The 21,265-nt window shown below is 31.1% G+C and overlaps 1 protein-coding gene across 1 annotated transcript in view; it reads left to right on the top strand.

Annotated features, from left to right (window-relative positions):
* The window catches only part of LOC111642698 (cytoplasmic polyadenylation element-binding protein 2), a gene marked incomplete at its 5' end in the record, with an annotated part of 56,821 nt that extends 38,073 nt beyond the window's left edge, over positions 1-18,748 (top strand). Inside the window, one exon of the mRNA XM_023389076.1 lies at positions 16,290-18,748. Within this exon, the coding sequence (XP_023244844.1) occupies positions 16,290-16,517 (228 nt within the window). The remainder of the gene's footprint in view (positions 1-16,289) is intronic.
* Positions 18,749-21,265: the final 2,517 nt, after the last annotated feature.

A 21,265-nucleotide genomic window follows, 5' to 3' on the forward strand; every position in this document is an offset into this window, starting at 1 on the left:
TTTTCTAGTGATATTACGACTTCAATATTTGTGGCGGACGGACGTAAAGTCGAATAAAATGACTTAAACTTGATTTTTATTTTTTCGTATACTTTTTTGACAAACGACGTATAATCGGGAACGACGTAACTCGAAACGACGTAAGTCGAGGTATACCTGTAAATAAATAGAATTGAAACAACACTTTGAAATGTTTTCCCGATGAAAATGAATAATAATAATAAGTTTCAATAAAAATGATAAAATGTAAATTGAATTTTATTATAACGAGTTTGCTTGAATTTCGTTTCTTCTGAGATCACAGCAATGCGCGACGGGTAAGCTAGTTCTTTATAAAATTGAAACATATAAAGTAAAATAAAGTAAATAAAAAAAATGTAAATCAAAAACTAAAATAAAATTTAAACAAGAGAGGATGTTTGGAGGAAAACATTGTCGAAGTATTTCATTTATATATATAGCTTCAATGTAAGGGAATGACGAACGACTACTGAACTGACTCCACATACCTGGACAATACAGTATTGCATGTAAAGATCATAAGTTTAATGTTGAGCTAGAGTATATTGGAGCCACTTCCCACTCTCTCAAAGCAGTGATCAGGAAATACAAAATGAAAATGTGTTCGTTGTCACTACCTATACCAGGGTTGTCCAACCTTTTTTCTTAATGGGTCAATTAGGAATTTATGTATATTCAGCAGGTCACAAAAGTACTTTATATAAATACATGCTTTTAAAATGTTCAAAATCAAATTTTAACAACAAATATATATAATTACATAAAATACTGTATTATTGACAGTAAAAAAAATTGTACTCACACAAAATAAAAATAAATTTAGTGCGATTTTAGCCATTGCCTTCCTTTTATAATATTGTTAATATCTGCTTTTATCATACTAGTCTTAATCCTAAGAATGTTATTTAAATGGGAATCACTCAACCTATTTCTTTCAGGAGTTTTGATGTTTTTCTTGCACAAAAAGAATTGTTCACAACAGTATGTTATGCATGTGGGGTAGTACAGTTTTCTAGCACCAATTACATCATTACATCAAAGTGTATTCAGTGAAACGAGAATAATTTTTACAACATTCTTTACCAAAATAAATGAAAATTTATCTAAAAAATTTAGGGTGCAGTGGGCCATGGGTTGGACATCCCTGGCCTATACCATAGCTGTGTGGAAGTTAATCTTCAAGAGCAGTGTTTCTCACTTTTTGCTTCAGTGACCCAATATATTTGTTTGTAATGATTCCACCACTCAAATGTTTATAATATAAAATTTTTTAAAAACCTGGTAAACTGGAATCCAGTTTACTCCAGTATGATATTATTAAAAAATATGAAATTGATAGAACTAGTAATGATATATGCCTCGAATTACACCCATCAGACATGCACAGCTACAAAATAAGTTCTGATTATAATCCCGAAACAAACAGATACTTTCAGTGGATAGTGTACACGGATGGCTCTAAGCAAGAGTGCAGAGTGGGAGCTGGTGTGTGCATTCTAAATAACAATAAGACAATATATCAGGACAGATTAAAACTTGCTAAACATTGTAGCATTACGTAAGCTGAACTATTGGCCACATACAAAGCAAACACCCAAATAAAAGCTAACTTAAATAAATACAAAGATAATATAAAATTCCTTATTGACAACAAGATGGTTCTTCATGTCTTGGCAAAAACTGAAAACATCATGCTACTGAGCAAAGAAGTTATTAAAGTAGCACAATATCTCAGTACTACCAAAACATTCAATTCAGTTGGATACCAGCTCATGGAGGAAATGAACTGGCTGATTTTTTGGCCAAAACGGCTAGTACTCTCAAGACACAGGATACATATACAAGGTTTATCAAAATCAACTCTGAAAAATTCCTTATACGAATGGGCACTAATTGAATGGCAGGAAGATTGGAATAATTCCACAATGGGGAGACTTTGCCACCAGTTTATTTCCTCTATTACTAAATGCTTCAAGGCTAATTACTATGAACCTAGATCCAAAACCACCCAATGTTTAACAGGCACAGTAATCTTATGGCCTACCTCTAATGCTTTAAGAAGAAAAACACTAATAAATGTCAGTGTGACAATAATAGTGAAGGAGATGCCATACATTTTATATTCCACTGTGAATGATATGAAGAATGCATTCCATTCTATAGGGCAGGTGTGGCCAAACTTTTATCCCTTAGGGGCTACTTTTTTGGTAAAATATAGTCTGCGGGAAACTATGAATATGGGCAAACAATTTTAGAATTTTTATATATGCGCATGCTTTAACATTCATTTGCATTGTTCATCGGGATAAATACAAACAGTATGGGTACATTGCACAGACAGTATATTATTGTAAGAATAAATTATCAAATTAAGATTTTTAAACATTAATTTAAGTGAAAGCAAATTGTTCAACTTTAGCTTCGCGGGCTACTTTCAAAACCTTTGCGGTCGACCGGTCGACTGTGATCTACGTGTTGGCCATCCCTGCTATAGGGAATGCATTGAAGAAAGACTTAATTGGCCACCAACACTACAAAACATTTTTGATAAGAAAAATCTTTGGAATGTTTTGAAAGGTTTATTGAAAGCACCAGGGCTCTTCTGCCAGACTTCTACAGGAAAGGAAAAATTCTTGAGAATGAAAACAAGAACAGAAAGATGACCAGAAGACAGTGAAACAACAGAAAAGTGACATTATCAGCTATTGATTGGCCATGTAGAATACTTCTGTGCATAGTTTAGTTGTCTAGTATTAGTTTAGTTTTAGATTCTAGATTTAAAAAAAAGTATTTCTATTCATATGTATCATGACCTTGGGACCTCACGTATCATTATTAAGTTTTTGTTTTTTTTTTATTTACGAACATTATTCTATGTTTAGTACTATAATTGGTTTGGTGAATTACAGTCTAATGTCGGCAATGTTCAATATGTTAACTTGTCATATGCCAGTGGACCTGTAAAAAACATTAATCAACATTTCTATGTTCTAGTTACTGTAATTAGAATGGCATATTCATCCTCATGTCAGTTATATATATTTGGCATGTTAACTTATCAATTGTCAGAGAACTTGTAAAGAACTTAAATCACTTACCTTCTCTATGAATACAAATTGTAATCAGTATTATTATATCATTGTAAGCTAATATTTACATTCTCTGTGTATTAAAATTGTAATCAGTTTTTAATACAGGTATACCTCGACTTACGTCGTTTCGAGTTACGTCGTTCCCGATTATACGTCGTTTGTCAAAAAAGTATACGAAAAAATAAAAATCAAGTTTAAGTCATTTTATTCGACTTTACGTCCGTCCGCCACAAATATTGAAGTCGTAATATCACTAGAAAAGCGTTTAAAGCACATAAAATCATATTAAAATATACACATTTACAAGTATGTACTGTATTTACAGTACAGTACATGCATTCGTAAATTTAGATTACTTTTTTCTGTACTCTATTAAAAACTAAAATTTATTTGTTTGTAAGCTTAAAATAGATTCTTATTAACCATATATTATAAAAAATGCATTAATAAATAAAATACAGAACTGAGAATAGTAATTTATAGTTTAGCCTAGTGACAAGTAGATTCGGAGACAAGTAAATTCGATTTACGTCGTTTTTCGACTTAAGTCGTTTTCCTGGAACCAATTACCGACGTAAGGTGAGGTATACCTGTATTATTGTAACCTTGCAGTGATCAAGGTTGTTAATTACCTACACATAAGTGATGGGTTTTGCATACTACTTGTAACCGTACTTTTTCTTGTAATTGATAATATTGTATAACGGTTTTGTCAACTGTTGTTAATTTGGTTATTAATAATTTCCGATGCGGCGCTCTGATATCCTAAGAACTTTTTTCACCTTTACTTTCCCCCTTTTCCTTTATACTTCTCACTTCAGAACCTTTCTTTCAACCTTTTCTTCACCCTTTTTTTTTCCTAATGGGATAAGTTTGCAAAAGCAGGCAGTCTCTCTTTCTTTATTAGAGTATTAGAATGTTACATAACAAAATAAAATTATGCATTATTGATAATAACTTCTGTGTGAAATGTAACATTGAGTACATTTCTATTAAGAAAGGTTCAGGCCAATTTCGATTTGTAACAAATAACTTACTTCAATTTCAGTTTTTATTATTGAAATTTAACTATTACAAAATGTAAGACTGATGATTGTAAATAAAACAGACTGTCTCAAAATTATTCAGGCGTCTATTTTACTTGAAAAATATTACAAGTTGTTTTATAAATTTAGTGAACTCTTTGTTAAATTGTATTTTTCAGATTGTAAGATTTTGTCAATTTCATTTTGTATATACAAAAAAAAATTCTTTAAAAAGTATATATTGATCCACTTCTGTCAAAATTCATCTGCTATTTATGTTTTATAATTTATTGTTATGTATGAAAATAAATCTAAAAGTTTGAACAAGCAAGGAATATTTTCAAAACCATTGCATCTTAAATGGGTTTATGACTATGACCTTATGTAAAATATCTATTTTGATCTATGTATGTATGTCTCTTTAATCCGACATTAAGTTCGATAGACTATCATTACAGCTTTCAGGTTAGACACTTCTTTTATTGTTTCCACATATGCATTTCAGACTTATATAAATGTTAAGTCCCTCTTCAGTGCAATACTACAAATTATTAAAAAAAACATAATTAGTAACATGACAAAACTCTTCGCATGCAGGTCATATTTACTGACATAAAACTATCATGCTTAAAAATTGTCACACTTATACGATACCTATGGTTCTGTCTTTAAAACCATGGTGTACGACGGGTAACATTGGAAAGATTTTAAAATACAGCCATTAAAAACACCACAAATACATTTTCCAACATTAATACGGAAAACCTAATATATTAATAATTTTATAATTTTTTACTTTATAACATCATATATCTTAATAAAATAACAATATAACACAATACTCACTTTTAACATTTTCTCATAAAATCTTATATAAGTACAACTTTTAAAGAATGTGTATGTTCTACAATATAACGTTGCAGTAACTGCAATTATAATCGTTTTACAGATTAATTACATTTAGCATAGTAACATTAAAAACATTTTTTAAGAGAATACATACACAATTTTACAATATATTTCCAATTATTTTCTGTCACAACACTATGATAAATACATTACAATCCATTTTTTTCATTAGCGCCACCTATTATATTATACCACTGTTGATCTATTTGCATACCATTTAATATATTGCTTAAATTATCTATTTTGATGTTATTTAAAATATAAACAAGAAATCAATTTCATATATGCACATTCTATAATCTTAACTTTATTACTAAATGACAATAACAGTTATAAGAAAAAAGTTGTTAATAAATTTTTAGTACTTAACAGATGCATCTATTGTTCCTAGTTTTAGAGAATATTTCAGTAATACAAGTATTACAAGTGTTTCTGCAGAAGGTATTATCATTTCACGACCCATTAAAATTTTAACATGATGATTTTGAGAAACGCTATTCAAGAGGCAAGGATTATAAGACTGGCTATCACAAACTTTGACTTAAAACAGAGAACTAGAAATCTATAAATCCTTACTATAAGCCAAATATATAAACTTGATGTACATTGAAATAATTTATTTTGCTTACATATCACTATATGAAATCTTTTGACATAGTTTTCCTCCAAATATCTTCCCTTGTTTTAATTTTAATGTGTTTTTGATTTACATTTTTCTTATTTATTTTATTTCATCTTTTGTCTGTTGTATATTCTAATAGTTTTGAATTTGACCAATGTTCTATGATTTAAAAATACTATTGTGATCAAAAAGTATTGGGAATGGTTTATTTAAACTGTATTAATGCAACAGACACAGTCATAATTTTTTTTGTTGTTTAGTTTAGTACAACTTTCATTGACATCTAGCAGCAATACATATGTTGTTGTCTGTTTTTGTTTACAAATGTAGTTGAGTCCATATAAGTCATCATAGGTATAACTAGACATTGTCAATTAAGTAGTCAGTTTTCTGTGGTCCCAGCTAACTTACATAGGAATTAATGTTAAAAACTCTAGTTTACTTGACACCATTTAACTCATCACCACTGGATAAATCGACATACTTTTCCTGTCCCATGCTCATTTAGACGTCTGATAAGTTGATTCCCCTCCTGAAAAAATGAGTTCACACCACATGGCTTAACATTACAACAGAATCCGATTTTGCATTTTCTCATCTTTCATTCATGTGTTGTTTGCAGCAAGTGTTTCACATTTCTGTTAGAAATAAGTATCTGAAACCTAACAATGCTTATGCTGAAAAAAAATATGAACTTTTATCTAAATTTGAATGTAATAAAACTTTGCAAGTCAAATTTTCAAAACAAAGAAACCTTCTAAGAACAACATTAATGGGAATTCTGAAGAAAAAAAGAGGAAATTAAGAAACTTTCTTGGGTCTTTGTCACAGCTGTCTCAAAAATGCCACAGAAAGTCACCATACAAAGATGTCAAAGATGCTCTGGTACATTGGCTAAAGCAGATTTGTTAATTGAATCTTCCTGTTTTGGGGCTGACTGAAACAAAAAGCAATGGAAATCACTGAGGTACTTGAAGTAGAAACCAATTTTAGTGCCAGTGATGGATGGTCAGAGAGATACATTATTATATGTACAAAGCACTACTGTATTTACCTAATTGTAGTTTTGCAATTTTTTCAACTTCGTTTTAGTTGTCATATCGGATAACTCAACACATTTCCATTTCCCCCTTAGGGTGTCGACTTATGCAGACTCAACTGTAAATGTTTGTTTTATGTGTAAAGAATTTTTGTGCTTGCAAGTTTTCAAATGTTGAGTATAATTGAGCAAAGAACATGGACTAAATTTCATTTTTGCAATAGAATTATTGCTGCAAAAATGTTGGAAATGTTGCAAAAAGCCTTTGGTGACAATAATCCATGAAAAAAGAAAGCGTTTTCAAGTGGTACAAGATGTTCAAGGAAGGCAAAGAACATGTTGAAGGTGAACCACAATCTGTTAGACATCCACTTCAACTGATGAACACCACATTGCTAAAGTCAGAAATTTGGTACTCAATGATTGTTGTTTAACAATTAGAGATGTCATTGAACATGTTCTAATATCATTTGGATATCATAGAGTCTGTAAGTTATGTTGCAATGAATTACACCCAGCTGATATTTTATTCCAATACACCTAGACTACTTATATTTGTGAAAACACCCAATCCAGGGAAACAACTAAGAACTATTGTGGATAAAACTAGGTCCCCACAAATCCCTTAGAATGTAAAATACATGAATTATTGACCATACATCTGCAAGGTTACAAATTTATGATCAACAAAAACTAATTTATAAGTTAAACTAAATAGCATTAGTTGATGATGAATGTGTCACAAAGTTAAATTTTCAGTTGCTGAACCCCTCCATATACAGGTCAGATGGCTGAGCAGTTAAGGTGGCAGCCTACCGCTCTGGGGGACCTGGGTTGGAATCTGAATGGGCCAAAATATCCCCAGGAATTTTCCAGGGGTTGTCCGACCAGATATGTCGGGCCCTGTCCCTCACCACCTGGCTGCCCCATTGTGGACCTGGCAGAACCCATAATGGGCTTGCTAAAAAGAGGCCATCTTAGTGCCCACAGGGCAGAAAAAGTTTTAAAAAACCCTCCATATATATAGAACTATGTTTTGCACATTTAGAAATTTTTATTAAGAGGTAGGATAGGGTGGTTTTTCATCATAAGGATATTTTAGAAATAGTACACATTTCATCATAAGGATATTTTAGAAATAGTACACATTTCATCATAAGGATATTTTAGAAATAGTACACATTTTATGCTATACAATGTTTTAAATTCAACGACAGTATGTACATACAACAATGGGGCATGCCAATGGGTAGCCCCCTTTTAGGGAACTCTTGCAAATTGGTCATATGTAATCTAGAAAGCAAAATAATTCCAGAATTTGCCCAAAACATCACATTATATAATAGATACATATACAATATCCTCATTATTTGTCAAATAAACAAGATATAAATCTTCTTGATAAAGAGCACCGAGTTCAGCATTCGGGGTGCCGCGGCTCCACGATTGGAGTGTCTCAAAGTTTAGAGCCTTTAAGCATTTTCTTGGAAATTTACTTAAGTGTGGTTTAAGATAACTCACTGTCAGTTCTATTTTGCTACGAGATTTCTAGTAAACAAAGAAACTATGACTTATCGCACGTTAATGTAATGTTCTACGCTATGTGTAAGCACGACTTGTCAAGAGTTCGCCCAAACCACATTGCTTGGCCTTCATGTTCTTAGTCCCAGTACCAGGCCAACCACCAGAGAAGAACGACTTGGACAGTTGTGTCTTGAATATACTTTAAAAAGCGTTGCATTGTACTTTGTAAAGCGTGTGGTTTCAATCATAAAGTAGGTGCATATTACAGCATTTTCATAGTATTCAAAAGCAATGATGACAAATAAACAATTTTTATCATTTTTTTTAATTTAAATTTTTTAAATTGATATGAAAAGGATAAGAAAAAAGTAATGAAATATTTATTTTATATATGTATCAAAATAGTATAAAAAACATATGAAAAATTGTTTATCAATAAAATTATAATATAAAATGATGATATATTTGATGATAAAACTATATTTAAAAAACAATAGCGAGACTATTATTTTACATGTAGGTATTTCGACAAAATTCAATGAACTTAAATTTTGATTTTGAACACGTAGAAACACTTCTGCGCGTAACATTTGTTTTTGCAAAAAATTTATCTGGCCCATTAGTCCCCCCCCTTATTCATATTCTAGATCCGCCGCTGGTCAAGGGTGTCACGATTTGTTATTTTTCAATTAGGTGTGCCACTCAATGAAAAAGGTTTAAAAACACTGCAGGGAGACAGAGAATGCGAGCGATTGACAGCTATGCACGTGGGCAACCGACACAAGCTGCTGAAAATACCAACCCGGAATGTGCTGGAGTACGAAAGCACAAAGTTACACACGAAAAAAAAAAAATAAAAAATAATAATAATAATAATAATAAACACGAAAAGTCCCCTGACAGCCAACTAGGCCAGGTTACAATGGGGAGCAACAATACAAAGAACCTCAGATGGCCAATTCTGCCATAGACTGAAATCCCCAAATAGTCAGTTCTGCCAGGTTACAATGGGTGTTCCGAGTGAAGCCAACAGCCGGGATGTCTAGAGAATCCTAGAACAAAGGTAACGTCACTCCAGTGCCCATGATGAAATTCTTTAAAGTGTTTAATATCTGTTTACTCATGAAAAAGTCTTTTGGAGCACAGGGCCAATGGAGGCTACACCTGTACAAAGTCTCGGTGAGGGTCTTTCTTAGTGTCTTAAACTTGGGGCACCTGAAGATTATGTGGTGGGGATCTTTGTCTTCACCTGAACCACAGTCACATATTCCGTCTCCTTTGTGGAGAAATCTTCTTAATTAGGCATGGAAATTCCCATGCCCCATAAGAATTTGGGATAGGTGGAAATCAGGGATGAAGTAGTCCATCCTTTGTCTACCTGCAATGTCAGGCAGGAAATCATGGGTAGTTCTTCCTGTGGATTCGCTGTTCCATCTGGTTTGCCAGTCCGAAATAGTAAGTTTTTTAAATTCCTCATGAAGCCAATTGTCTGGGGAGCTCCCCAAACACTGGTTCCATTGATGATCGTGCTGCCTTCTTTGCAAGATCGGCCCTCTCATTTCCCCCAATGCCAGAGTGGCCCCTAACCTACATAAAAGAAACCTTAGGATCTTTCACAGATGGGCATTGAAGAAGTGTTACTTTTCGTGCAATGATGTTCAGTTTTGTGTTTAATTTGTGGACTTGCAGTATGGCTGTCTTGCTGTCATTAAGAATTTCCACATAAGTTTTATTTTTCTCGTTAAAGTGAGTGTCTACGTACTGGAGAGCCTTGAGTATTGCAAGGCTCTCGGCTTGGTTGACTGTACAATGTCCTTTCAGTTTTCCATTCATCTGCCAAATGTTTCCATTTTTTAAACAGAGTTAACATGAATCTGTATGGCCTTATCCTAAAAATGAAACACATCTGTCCATTTTTTGGATATTAAAATCAAATTTAAAGAAGGAGCTTACATACCAATGTATATGATAAGCCAGAATAATTCCTTTATTCATTCTGGCTTATTCAAATGATCCATTTAGATATAAAGTAGCTGCTTTTAGATCATTAGTTAGGAGGGCATTTACCCATTGCACAAATATTTAGAATATGATAATAGAGCTTATGCACATAAAGAAAATAGCAATAGCACATAGGTACTCAATAAAACTTATAGAAAATTTAGAAAAAAATATATGTATGACAAGATACCATCCCAGGAGAAAAAGATACCCCAGTTGGGTCTAGAAACATAATAGTAGAATAATACAAGGAGGCTGAAATCAATATATAAAAAAATTACACATAAGGGAAGAATGGATCTAGTTATAAAAGGAGCAACACAGTATGCCAAATGCTACAAAATGACAAAGATACTAGTACTATAGATTGGTTCATAACTCCTGGAATTTATGGCATACCATTAACAAGGATTTAATTTACATAGGAACCACAAACAGATCTCTTAACAGCAGGATTAAAGAACACAAATATGATATTGAAAGAGAGAAACAAATAACAATGCTATCCATATATACCTTGGAACCAGGATTTGGAACTAAACTGGAGCAAGCAACATTAATTAAAAAATGTTTTAGTAGGGAAGAAATTAAAGTTTTAGAGATGTTAGAGATATTTAAAACAGCCTTGAAGAAGGAGTGCTTTAATATACGGGCTGCCAATTCATTATCCTGTGTTTAGAAAGCTTTTTATGATAACCTGAGGAAAAAGATGATTATAATAACTCAATTGAACGATGGGGTGTTAATATAAAATCGTGTAAAATATATTAGTGCTAAAGTTTAAAGTTCGTAAATTTTAAAATAATTTAAATTTTGAATTGAGTTCGGATGTAGAATGCTGTAGAATAAGCATTCTAAACAGAATGCATTTGTAACTGATCTGAAACAGGGCAGTCAAGCTGTTCAAAAACAATTATCTTTGTTAATGTTCTATTGGAATAAAGCAAAGGTTACCTATTTGATTAATATTTGCACATTTTTCCAGTTTGATTTTCTTTCTTTTTAATTGGTATTCAGTGTATTTTGAAATTCCAATTAATATATTCATTATTAATAACTAAAAGTAATCTAATCATAATGCATATTTTTTTGTAATCAGGTTTAACAAAAATTTTATTTTCAATATCATATTTTCTTGATTCTAATATTCACCTTTTACTTGGACTTTTATGGTCTCCAAAATTAGAATGTAAATTATAATTGGGCCCAAAGCTAACTTAATGGAGCTTTGTTTGTGTCATTTGCTTTTCATTCTGTCCTGCAGATTTGCATATACAGTCAAATTTTCTTAAAAGTATATTTCCACAACTTAAATAGATATAACTATCTTAACAGTGGCTTGCTGTCATTGGAAACGGTGGATGCGCTGCTTCCCTTGTATTTTCTAAATAATAAATACATATTAATTTTAATTATATGAAAATAATTGCACAATATTTTATTATAATTGCATTATCTATCTTATTACAAATTTCTATACTATACGTGAAAAAAAACAAGATTGCTATTGTATATTCAAATATTAGTGGCAGTGTGGAAGCGCTGTATTGTCAGCATCCAAAAAGCCAGATTTGTGCATGTGCTTTACAGAACACCAACCTCACCCAGTTTAACTGGTGGAAGCCTAGGACCTTGGGTGGATGCTACACATATACTGCATCCAATTCTATCCAGGACTGGTTCTGGGCTGTTAGCTGTCTGCCTGCTAGATATTTGGCCACTCTCACCAGATTATGTGAATCACAAGTAGATTTATAACTTAATCCAACTGATAAGAATTTACTGGTATGTTTTTATGATAGTTCTGTATAGTTGATAGGAGTTTAAAAAAATCCATTAAAATATTTGATATTTTTATTCTGCTCTCCGATTTTATATTATTCACGAATTTCAATGTTAAAGCAGTGATATTACGATTTTGTATATCCCATCTGTAAGGGGATGTAGAAAAAAACATATACAATTCTTGTATAATGTTAAAAAATTAACTGTTACTTTGACAGGATCATTTACAACTATATTTAATGAATGAGAGAGATGCACAAGGTACAGAAAAAGCTCTAGAATTTATTTTCCTTAAATTTATGATTTATGTATCTGTTTGTCATAAAAATTTGTCTTTCTACTTTTTTCCTGAGACTACGAATATTCGAGTACAAAGTAACCGGTTTCAACTTATTTCTACTTAAGAAGTAGTTAAATAATTAAGTGATTAGGGAATTGGGGACATAAACAAAACCCTGACGGAAGAACCGAAATTTTACTTAAACAATAGCTTAACCGAGCCAATCTCTAGCCAAGTACAGTGGGGACTGATTTCTTCGTATTATTAATGTAATAAAGACAGATATTTTTCCAGTTCAATGAGAGTGACCGAAAAGTTGTAAAATTTGGAAATTTCTGAGGACACTTGGTCCTAAAACGAATTAGTTAGAAAACAAATGACTATTAAGTTTAACATATTTAGATTTTTACAGCTATGGTGAGAAACATTTAAAATGTGCAACAGCCCTGCCACGTCCTTTCAGATATACTAGTGATGTAACAAAAGAGGTATTTGACATTGACCGGTATCGGCACCCTGGGGATTTGGCAGTCCGCGTGTATGCACGCTCTGCAACCGTCTTCGATTCCATCCATTAGCCACTCGTAGGGAGCTATTTGACTAAGTGCATTGTTTTAAGATTTAAAAAGTAAAGAATATTTTATATTTTTATGTACGTTTCTTTACAAAGCTATATTTAATTATAATTTTCTTTAAAAGTATATTCATACAATTGAAGAATATTTTGTACCAGGTATGTACCGGTACATCCACCACACATTTTATTTCACCAAGTAAGTTTTTATTATTTTATTTTTAATTGTAGCCCTTATATCGTGGCTAGCGATTCGGAATGTAATTGTGATATTAAAAATGCATTTAGAGAAGTCTACAGTTTTTACTGGCTAATCGAATAAATGATATGAATGGATCCTAGACCATCACTGACGCGCAATTGACTGATTGCACCTGGATGTTGGCTTCTTACAGAAACACAGCTTCCCTATCGTCAAGTGTCACGGCACGCCACCGTATCTTAAGTATTAATACAGAAGAGTCACAAGTTATCAACATACTAAAGCAACAAATAACCAAATTTTACACTTTGGATTCAACAACAATCAAATAAAAATAATTTTCTTCTTTACACCTACATTATTCTAATACTGAACATGATTTTTTATTTAAAATTTATTTTTACTTTTTGCTTAAGTTTTACTTAAGCATGATCACAATAAATAACACTGCACCAAAATATTACTGACCAAATTTTGTTTTAATAAAACAATATTATCTGTATATTTTTATTAATCAAAATATAGCATAACACTAGCTGGATGATCACATTAAAAAGCACTTATTAAATAATAATTTTGCATAGTAAATTAATGAAGTAATGATTAAATAATGATCATCTAAATGTTAACCTATTAATATTCTGCAAATTAAACTTTTACCTAATTTATATACTGTATATGTTATCGGCAAAGTTTGAAAAGCCGGCATTCTGTAGAATACCTAGACATTGTATATAATGCCCAGTATTTTTAGGCAATGTATGAAATATGAGAATTATTATATACTTTCCCTAGGCATTGTATATAATACCTAGGCATTCTATAGAATGACAAATGCTATTTAGGCAAAATATGAAAAAAGGTCCTGATAAGGTTATTATATAAATGACGTGCATTTTTCAAAAATACAAATGTTATTCTGAAAAAATAATGAGAGTGCCATTTAAAAAAATTTATTCAAAATATGTAAAGAAAAATGAAAGTTGTACAAACAAAATTTATGCCTTTTTTATTAAGGTAAACAAAATTTTCATATAAAAAATTAGAAATTAAAATTAACCTACTTGTTGCAACATGGTAGGCTTGAATGACATTTTGAATTACATTTCATTACATTTTTCATGCAAAGTCATTTCATATTTTGGCATTTTGTTTTACACATACATTTGACAAATCCTTGGCTGCTTCCACTAGACTGAGCAATTGCAACTGACCGGAGAGGAATTTCATGGTCAGGAATAACTTCAATTCTAAGCAAGTTCTTAGGGCATAAAGTGAATTGTGATCTTGCATATACTTATTTTAAAATTCCTTCAGAAGTTCCAAGTCAGTAGAAACCATCCTCTGTCACACTCATTACAACATCCAATATATTGCACAAATCACCTCACCCCTTGTCAACATCAGGAATTGGAACTTGCACAGTAGTTCCCAAAGAAGCAGTGGAAAATTTTTTTCCGAATTCATTTTCATTTTTTGCATGCAAGTGCATCACTCATTTCCTTTAAACACACACAACAGGTATCTGAAATGAAAATCTCTTCGGTAAGCATGTCTTCATCATGTTGGTTTAATCCACTAATGACTGTAATCTCATCCATGTTTTTTAAAACAGACTCTTTTTCTTGCATAATCTGATTAGTTTCACCTTTTTTCCATTGCTTTTGACGCTTTCTATTACTTTTTCTAGCTCTTCCTCTCTATTTATGTCTTTTAAAACATCTTCTGGTAGAAAAGATGTTGTAAGCCCTACTTTAAGTTTGCAGCAAAAAGAGCTTCGTATGGTGTTCTTTTGATCCCAGAATGATAAACTCTATTTTTCATAAATTGAATGAAATGCAGTCCTTTACTCCAGCACTCAGATTCGTTGTCCTGCATCCAAGTAGAGAGCATATTTTCGATATCTTGATTAGCTCTTTTGACACTACCCTGGCTTTGTGAATGGCGAGGTTTCCCATGGACGATCTTCAGTGCTGGCTAAAACTCTTTCAAGCTGGTCACCACATTATTGGCAAATTCCCTACCATTGTCAGACTGTAATATAGATGACGCTCCAAGCAACAAGAATATGTCCACTAGGTTGTAGGCTACTTCTTCAGCCTTTTTGACATTAGAGACTTAAGAATCACAAATTTTATGAGATGATCTTGGTACACCATAATAAATTTGTATTCTCTATCTGGCTGAGACTGAAAGTCAATAAGATCTACCTGACAATGGGAATTAAATTTGGAAAAAATCATAGGTTTCACAACAATGCCCTTTTTAATACCTTTCTGTTTTTTCTGACAAGGTTCACAAAGGTGGATGTACAGTTCAATATCATGACGTGTAACATTTTTGTATTTGGTTGAAAGTTCTTTCAACATTCTATCATGTCCTCCGTGTCCAATAGCCAAATGAGCTTCATGAAGTATGTGAAATAACTCTGAGTCCATGACGTAATACTGTATAGTACTGACGCCTTCTTTAACAGGATAAATGAGTTTACTTTTGTTTTCTACAATCATCACATCATAGCGATTCAGCAACCAATAGTCCCTGCGTTCCTTCTTAGTAGTCATTTTGGCTTTTTGTACATCATTTATTAACTTCTAGTAAGTAGTTTCAGTTAAGAAAATACTGTTTTTTGCAGCATTAACTCAAATTTTGGACAGTTCATCGTCGAATCGTTGTTTCATATCTATAGACCATGACACCTTCTCCAACAATACAGCTTTATTCTCCTCCATTTTCATAGAGAACAGTAAAAAACTAATTTTTTGTTGAACAAATTTAAGTAAAATTGCGTATTTTGACACTCCCGAACAAACCACAAAGTGCAACTGACAAATTCTAAGCCTGAGGCGCGCATTAAAAGTCACGTGCCTTGCCACATGATATTCGAAACGAATCGGAGAGGTATTTCATACTTTGCCAGTTCCTCATTTGGCATTCTATAGAATGCCTAGGAAATTTGTAAAATATGAATCATTTCATAGATTGCCGGCTAGTTTTAGGCATTCTATAGAATACCGGATTTTGAACTTTGCTGGTTACCGGCAAAGTTCAAAATATATAATGAATTTGTTTCCTCATATTATAAATTTGTTGTTATTATTATTATTATAAATATATTTTTAAACATATTATATATTTAAATAACTATTATTAATTTAAATGTTTACAATAATAAATAATTTTAAATCATTAAATACAATTTGTTCTCATTGCAGGTTGAAGTTAAACCTTACGTTTTAGATGATCAAATGTGTGATGAATGCCAGGGAGCTCGCTGTAGTGGCAAGTTTGCTCCATTCTTCTGCGCCAATGTTACATGTCTACAGTACTACTGTGAACATTGTTGGGCAACCATTCATTCACGGCCAGGTCGTGAATTTCATAAGCCTTTAGTAAAAGAAGGGGCAGATCGACCTCGTGCTGTACCTTTCCGATGGTGTTAGACACTAAAATTAAAAATTGTTGTTATAAAAAATTGCTGCTGAAAAAAATAAGGCTTTTCATCACTGATATTTGCAAATAGCCTTTAAAAATATTCCTAGCTGAAAGATAGGAAAAGAATTGTTCTGTTCTTATCATATGGTGATATAATAATACTGATTGGATAATGATTAATATAATTATTTAAGCTGATGATCATGAAGCACATTCTAACTATTGACTTCTTTTACTAGTCACCTTAAAATAGTGCCAGCAGTACAAAATTAGCTTCTGAGGTTGAAGATTGTTGCCTTGGGAGTTCCCTACACTTTAGTAAAATTGTTGCCAGATAGATGTATTCATTAATGCTTTAATATTCACAAAACAAATTCAAAAAAATTTGTCACCTGAGCAATAATTATAGCCTTACCATTGATATATATTTCTCAAATTAAAAAAAAAAATATATATATATATAAAAAATAGAAAATTGCCATCTTAAAATCAATTTCTATCTTAAAATTATTATTAATCTAGCAATCTACATGGCATTTTTCATTTAGGCATTCAAAATATTCACACAATGATAGAACATAATTTAAGTATTATAATATATTTAAATGAATTGATCTTGCCAGCCAGTGGCAAATGTTTTTTGGTACCTTATTAATTATTACCGCATTCAAACTATTTACTCTCAGAAAATGAATGCTGGTCTTTTTAAACAAGATGTTATATAGTTTCTTAAATAAATTTTAATTTAATTCTATTTTTAAGAGAAAAAATATTATATAAATATAAATTTTTGCCAATTATTTTTTAAATATTTCACATTTAGGTTTTTGTTATTCTTTGAAAACAGTTTTTAAAAATAATTTAGATATATTTATATACATATAAACAGTGGAAAGTGAATGTATGTTGAGTTTTTGTGGTTTGATTTTTATTTTATTTATGTTTTTAATTGTCTCTTGAAAACTATGAGAATATAAATTCTATGTGCATCACATTGTATTATTTCTTAAAATCCATCAACATATATTAACATTTTAAAATATAGTTATTTAATAATTTTTCTAAAAATATAGCATCTAATATTTGATGATATTCTCCTAGTTTACAAGAGACAAATATTTATTTTCATTTGTTGTAAAAATTTGAAATGTGCATATAAATTATTTTACAGACTTTTTCTGTAAAACTAAGAATATAAAAATAAGCACTATTTGTTATTTTAAAAAATGTAGTTATTTCTGGTTGTGTAGCAGTGGGTCATACATGCCTGTAGTTCCTAAGATATATAAAGAAAAAATATTCTTCCTCATTCTTAGTATATATGCTCAGGTTTTGAACTTCTCTGTATTGGTTAATTGCTGCATGCTTTGCTTTAAACCTTGTCATGTGTACAAGTACCGTTACGTCATGCATCCAAATCTCGCCAAAATGTTTCAAGGTAAACACCTTGTCTCTTTTTAATATGCTGTGTAACTGGTATTTATCACTTGGCAAAAGTTGTCACTCTTAGATGTATGGATAATCAGTGCACATCCTTGCTTATGCCTAATGCTAAACAATGAAAATTTTTTCATAGATTTTATCCCAAATACTTTATTTTATTGTATAGGGAGAAAGTAATAATATTAATAGTATACTCCACTTTAACTTTTTTGGTAAGATTTAAAATTATACTTCTAGTCTGTCAATGTATGAATTGTAGATATATATATATATATATTCCATTGTTTATTGCTATAATTGGTCTCATCTCTATGCACATAAACTATCTTGACTTTATTACTATTTTCTTTTTTATTTTTATTTTTATAGTAAATAAAATTATATATGTTTCTGGTAGCAGTAGGGACAATCAGAAATGTGATGTCAATCTAGTCATTAATATACCTTTAAAGTTAAATAGCTTATAGAGTCATAAGTGTAAGTAAAAAAAAACAAAAAACAAATATATATATATATTTAAAATCCTCTTACACCATTTTGTAGTACTGATTTATACAGAAGTTTCTCATAGAGATGTCATCGTTTTTTGTATTTTGGAAAACTTGTTACATTTTTGTTTATTGGTCATGTGGTAAATATTTAACATTTTTAATATAAAATAACAAACTTATTTATATATGCCTCCTGCATGTCAGTTTCACAAATTTTTTAGATGTTAAATATATATTTATATTTTTTTGTAATTTTGAAATTAAGGTTGGTTTTAAAGAAATACCCTTAGCATTATACCATTCCGTTCCAATATATTTNACGCTCTTCACACTTTTTCATCTTCTTAGACCGCGGCCACCGCCAAAACCGCCAACTTTTCATTCTGTAAAGAAAGAAAGTAACAAATATATATATATATATATACATGTACTGTATATATATTTAAAAAAAAATACAATCTTACATTTTCACTCCAATTCATATTCCAATATTTCAAGTAACAATCTGAAAATTATCTATATATGGTTCTGTTTGGAGTGAACCATGAATTTTTTTATTGATACCTCATCTTATGCCCGATTGATGGCACAATTCATTGTACAACAGCAACTCAAGTACAACGGATTTGATTGTATAGTAGTTGTTGGAAATTTGTCCATCATTTAAAAGCTCCAGATTTCAGGGAGCAGGTATCATTTTAAACTGTACCTGATTGTTAGCATGCCAGCTCAAGACAGTGAAACAACGACCACCATGCAAATGCTAAGCATATTTCAGACCACTTGATTGAAATGATTCACCTGCAGTTTTCATCCCTCCTTTGTATATCTAACATTGTTGCATCAATGTAGGGTTTTTCATATCTAAGCCAATATTTTCACAACAATTATTTTTCTTGATTGATATTCCTGTTGTTGTTTATAGCCCTTCCAGTGAAAATTAAGGGAATAAAAAAGCATAAATTAATCCATATTTTTACTAATTAAAGCATCAAGAATTGCATAGCTATAGTCATTGTTTTAAACTACACAACACAAAATATACCAGACTTTGTAACACCAAAAAGTGACCAGTGTTGTGCCGAAATATATTTATATCTTACCGATGCTTTAATAATTAAAGATATGATTTTGGTCACTGGCTAAACATGTTAGCACTATGCCAAACACAGGCGTATACTTAAATATAGCACATATCAGCAGTCATATTTCTCTGCTGCTCAAAAATAAGGGGGTGTTAACAAATAAAAAATATATCTGTTACTACTGTGCAATATGATATGTGGTTCACTATTTAGAATATTATTCTTTTTTCTTTAAATTTTTCTAGTCATCCTTAAATAGTTCAAAGTTATAAAATTAAAACTTTTTACCACTTTAATGGTTAAATGGAAAATTTTTGATGTTGTATAACTAAGTCTTAAATAGAATTATTAAAAATAACAGTATTATTGGGAATTTTATTCTTTATTTATTTATAGTTTTTATTTGAAATACAATGTTCCCGTCTAGTCATTATTCTCAAATAATACGTTGATCTCACTAAAAATTTAGTGTTGTGCTACTTCTCCCATCCCTCAATAGTCAAGATGTGTGATGTGGCATTGTGAAATTTACGTATTAAAATCTAGTGCAAGTAAATTGGTAGGCTGAAAGCAAAATTTTTTGCATGTGTACAGTAGTTCATGTCAAACAGTTAAATTTGCCTCAAAAAAGGTAGAGATTCTTGAAGTATGTATAACAGTAGGTAGGTGCCAAAAACATATATATATATATATGTGTGTGTATGTGTATATATATATATATATTTATTTATTTAATAAAACATTGGTTTATAAAATAAAATCTTCCACATTTTTCTGTATTCTGAAATTAAAATATTTTAGAACGCTAATTCCTTTCTTTCCATAAATTATTTGAAACATAGATACATAGATATATATATATATAAATTAAATGCTCCTGCATTTTTAGGAAATGGTGAATTATTTGGCACTTGCATACAGGATATTGCTCAGGCACATGGTGATTGTCACTGTTTATCATTATGACTACACTTCATAAATGACTTTTTGGCATGATAATGTAGGTATAGTGGTAGTTATTGTTGAAATGAAACAATGATAAATATATATTGTACAATTAATTTATTTCGCCATGTGATGGTTTCATACGAATGTGGGTAAGAATTATTTTATTTTTATCATATATTATTATCTTTTGTCTAAGATGGACACAGAGAGCTTTTTAAACATTTTATTATAATAGAGCCCAAATACATCAGAATGAATATATCTTTTAATAAAAACCTTTGTATGTAATGTTACATTTCTCAAGGTTTATAATGTTTCACATTTTTGTATTTTTCTGACCGTTGTAGTATTTCTGGATGAAAAGTGAACATTTCTTGATAACCTGAATGTTAAAGCACAGTTTCACTATAGAAGGGAACTTTATTTTTTGTATGGTGCTACGCACGTGGTACTTTTGAAATATTTTGCATGCGTAGCTATCCCTGAAGCTGTTTGTGTGTAATGGAAACTATTTTGCTAGATGTTTGGGGACAACAGCCTGGGAATTTAAGAAAAACTTTAATCCATACAGTGCATAACTGTAACCATCCATGTGTTCTTTATGCTGCGGCAGTGAAAGTGTGCAATACGTAAGGTGCCTGTGTATGTACACACCCAGGTGAGGTAACGAATACCTCCAGTTGTCATTCCTATGTGTGATATGTAGTCCGCTACCGTTTGTATTAATGGCGGATCAATTACAATCCAGAGGTGCAATAGTATATTGAGAAATGTAGGAAATACATGTTG

This window comes from Centruroides sculpturatus, unplaced genomic scaffold (genome assembly GCF_000671375.1).
Source record: "Centruroides sculpturatus isolate CEXI.00-Female unplaced genomic scaffold, Cexi_2.0 scaffold1671, whole genome shotgun sequence".
Taxonomy (NCBI): Eukaryota; Metazoa; Arthropoda; class Arachnida; order Scorpiones; family Buthidae; genus Centruroides; species Centruroides sculpturatus.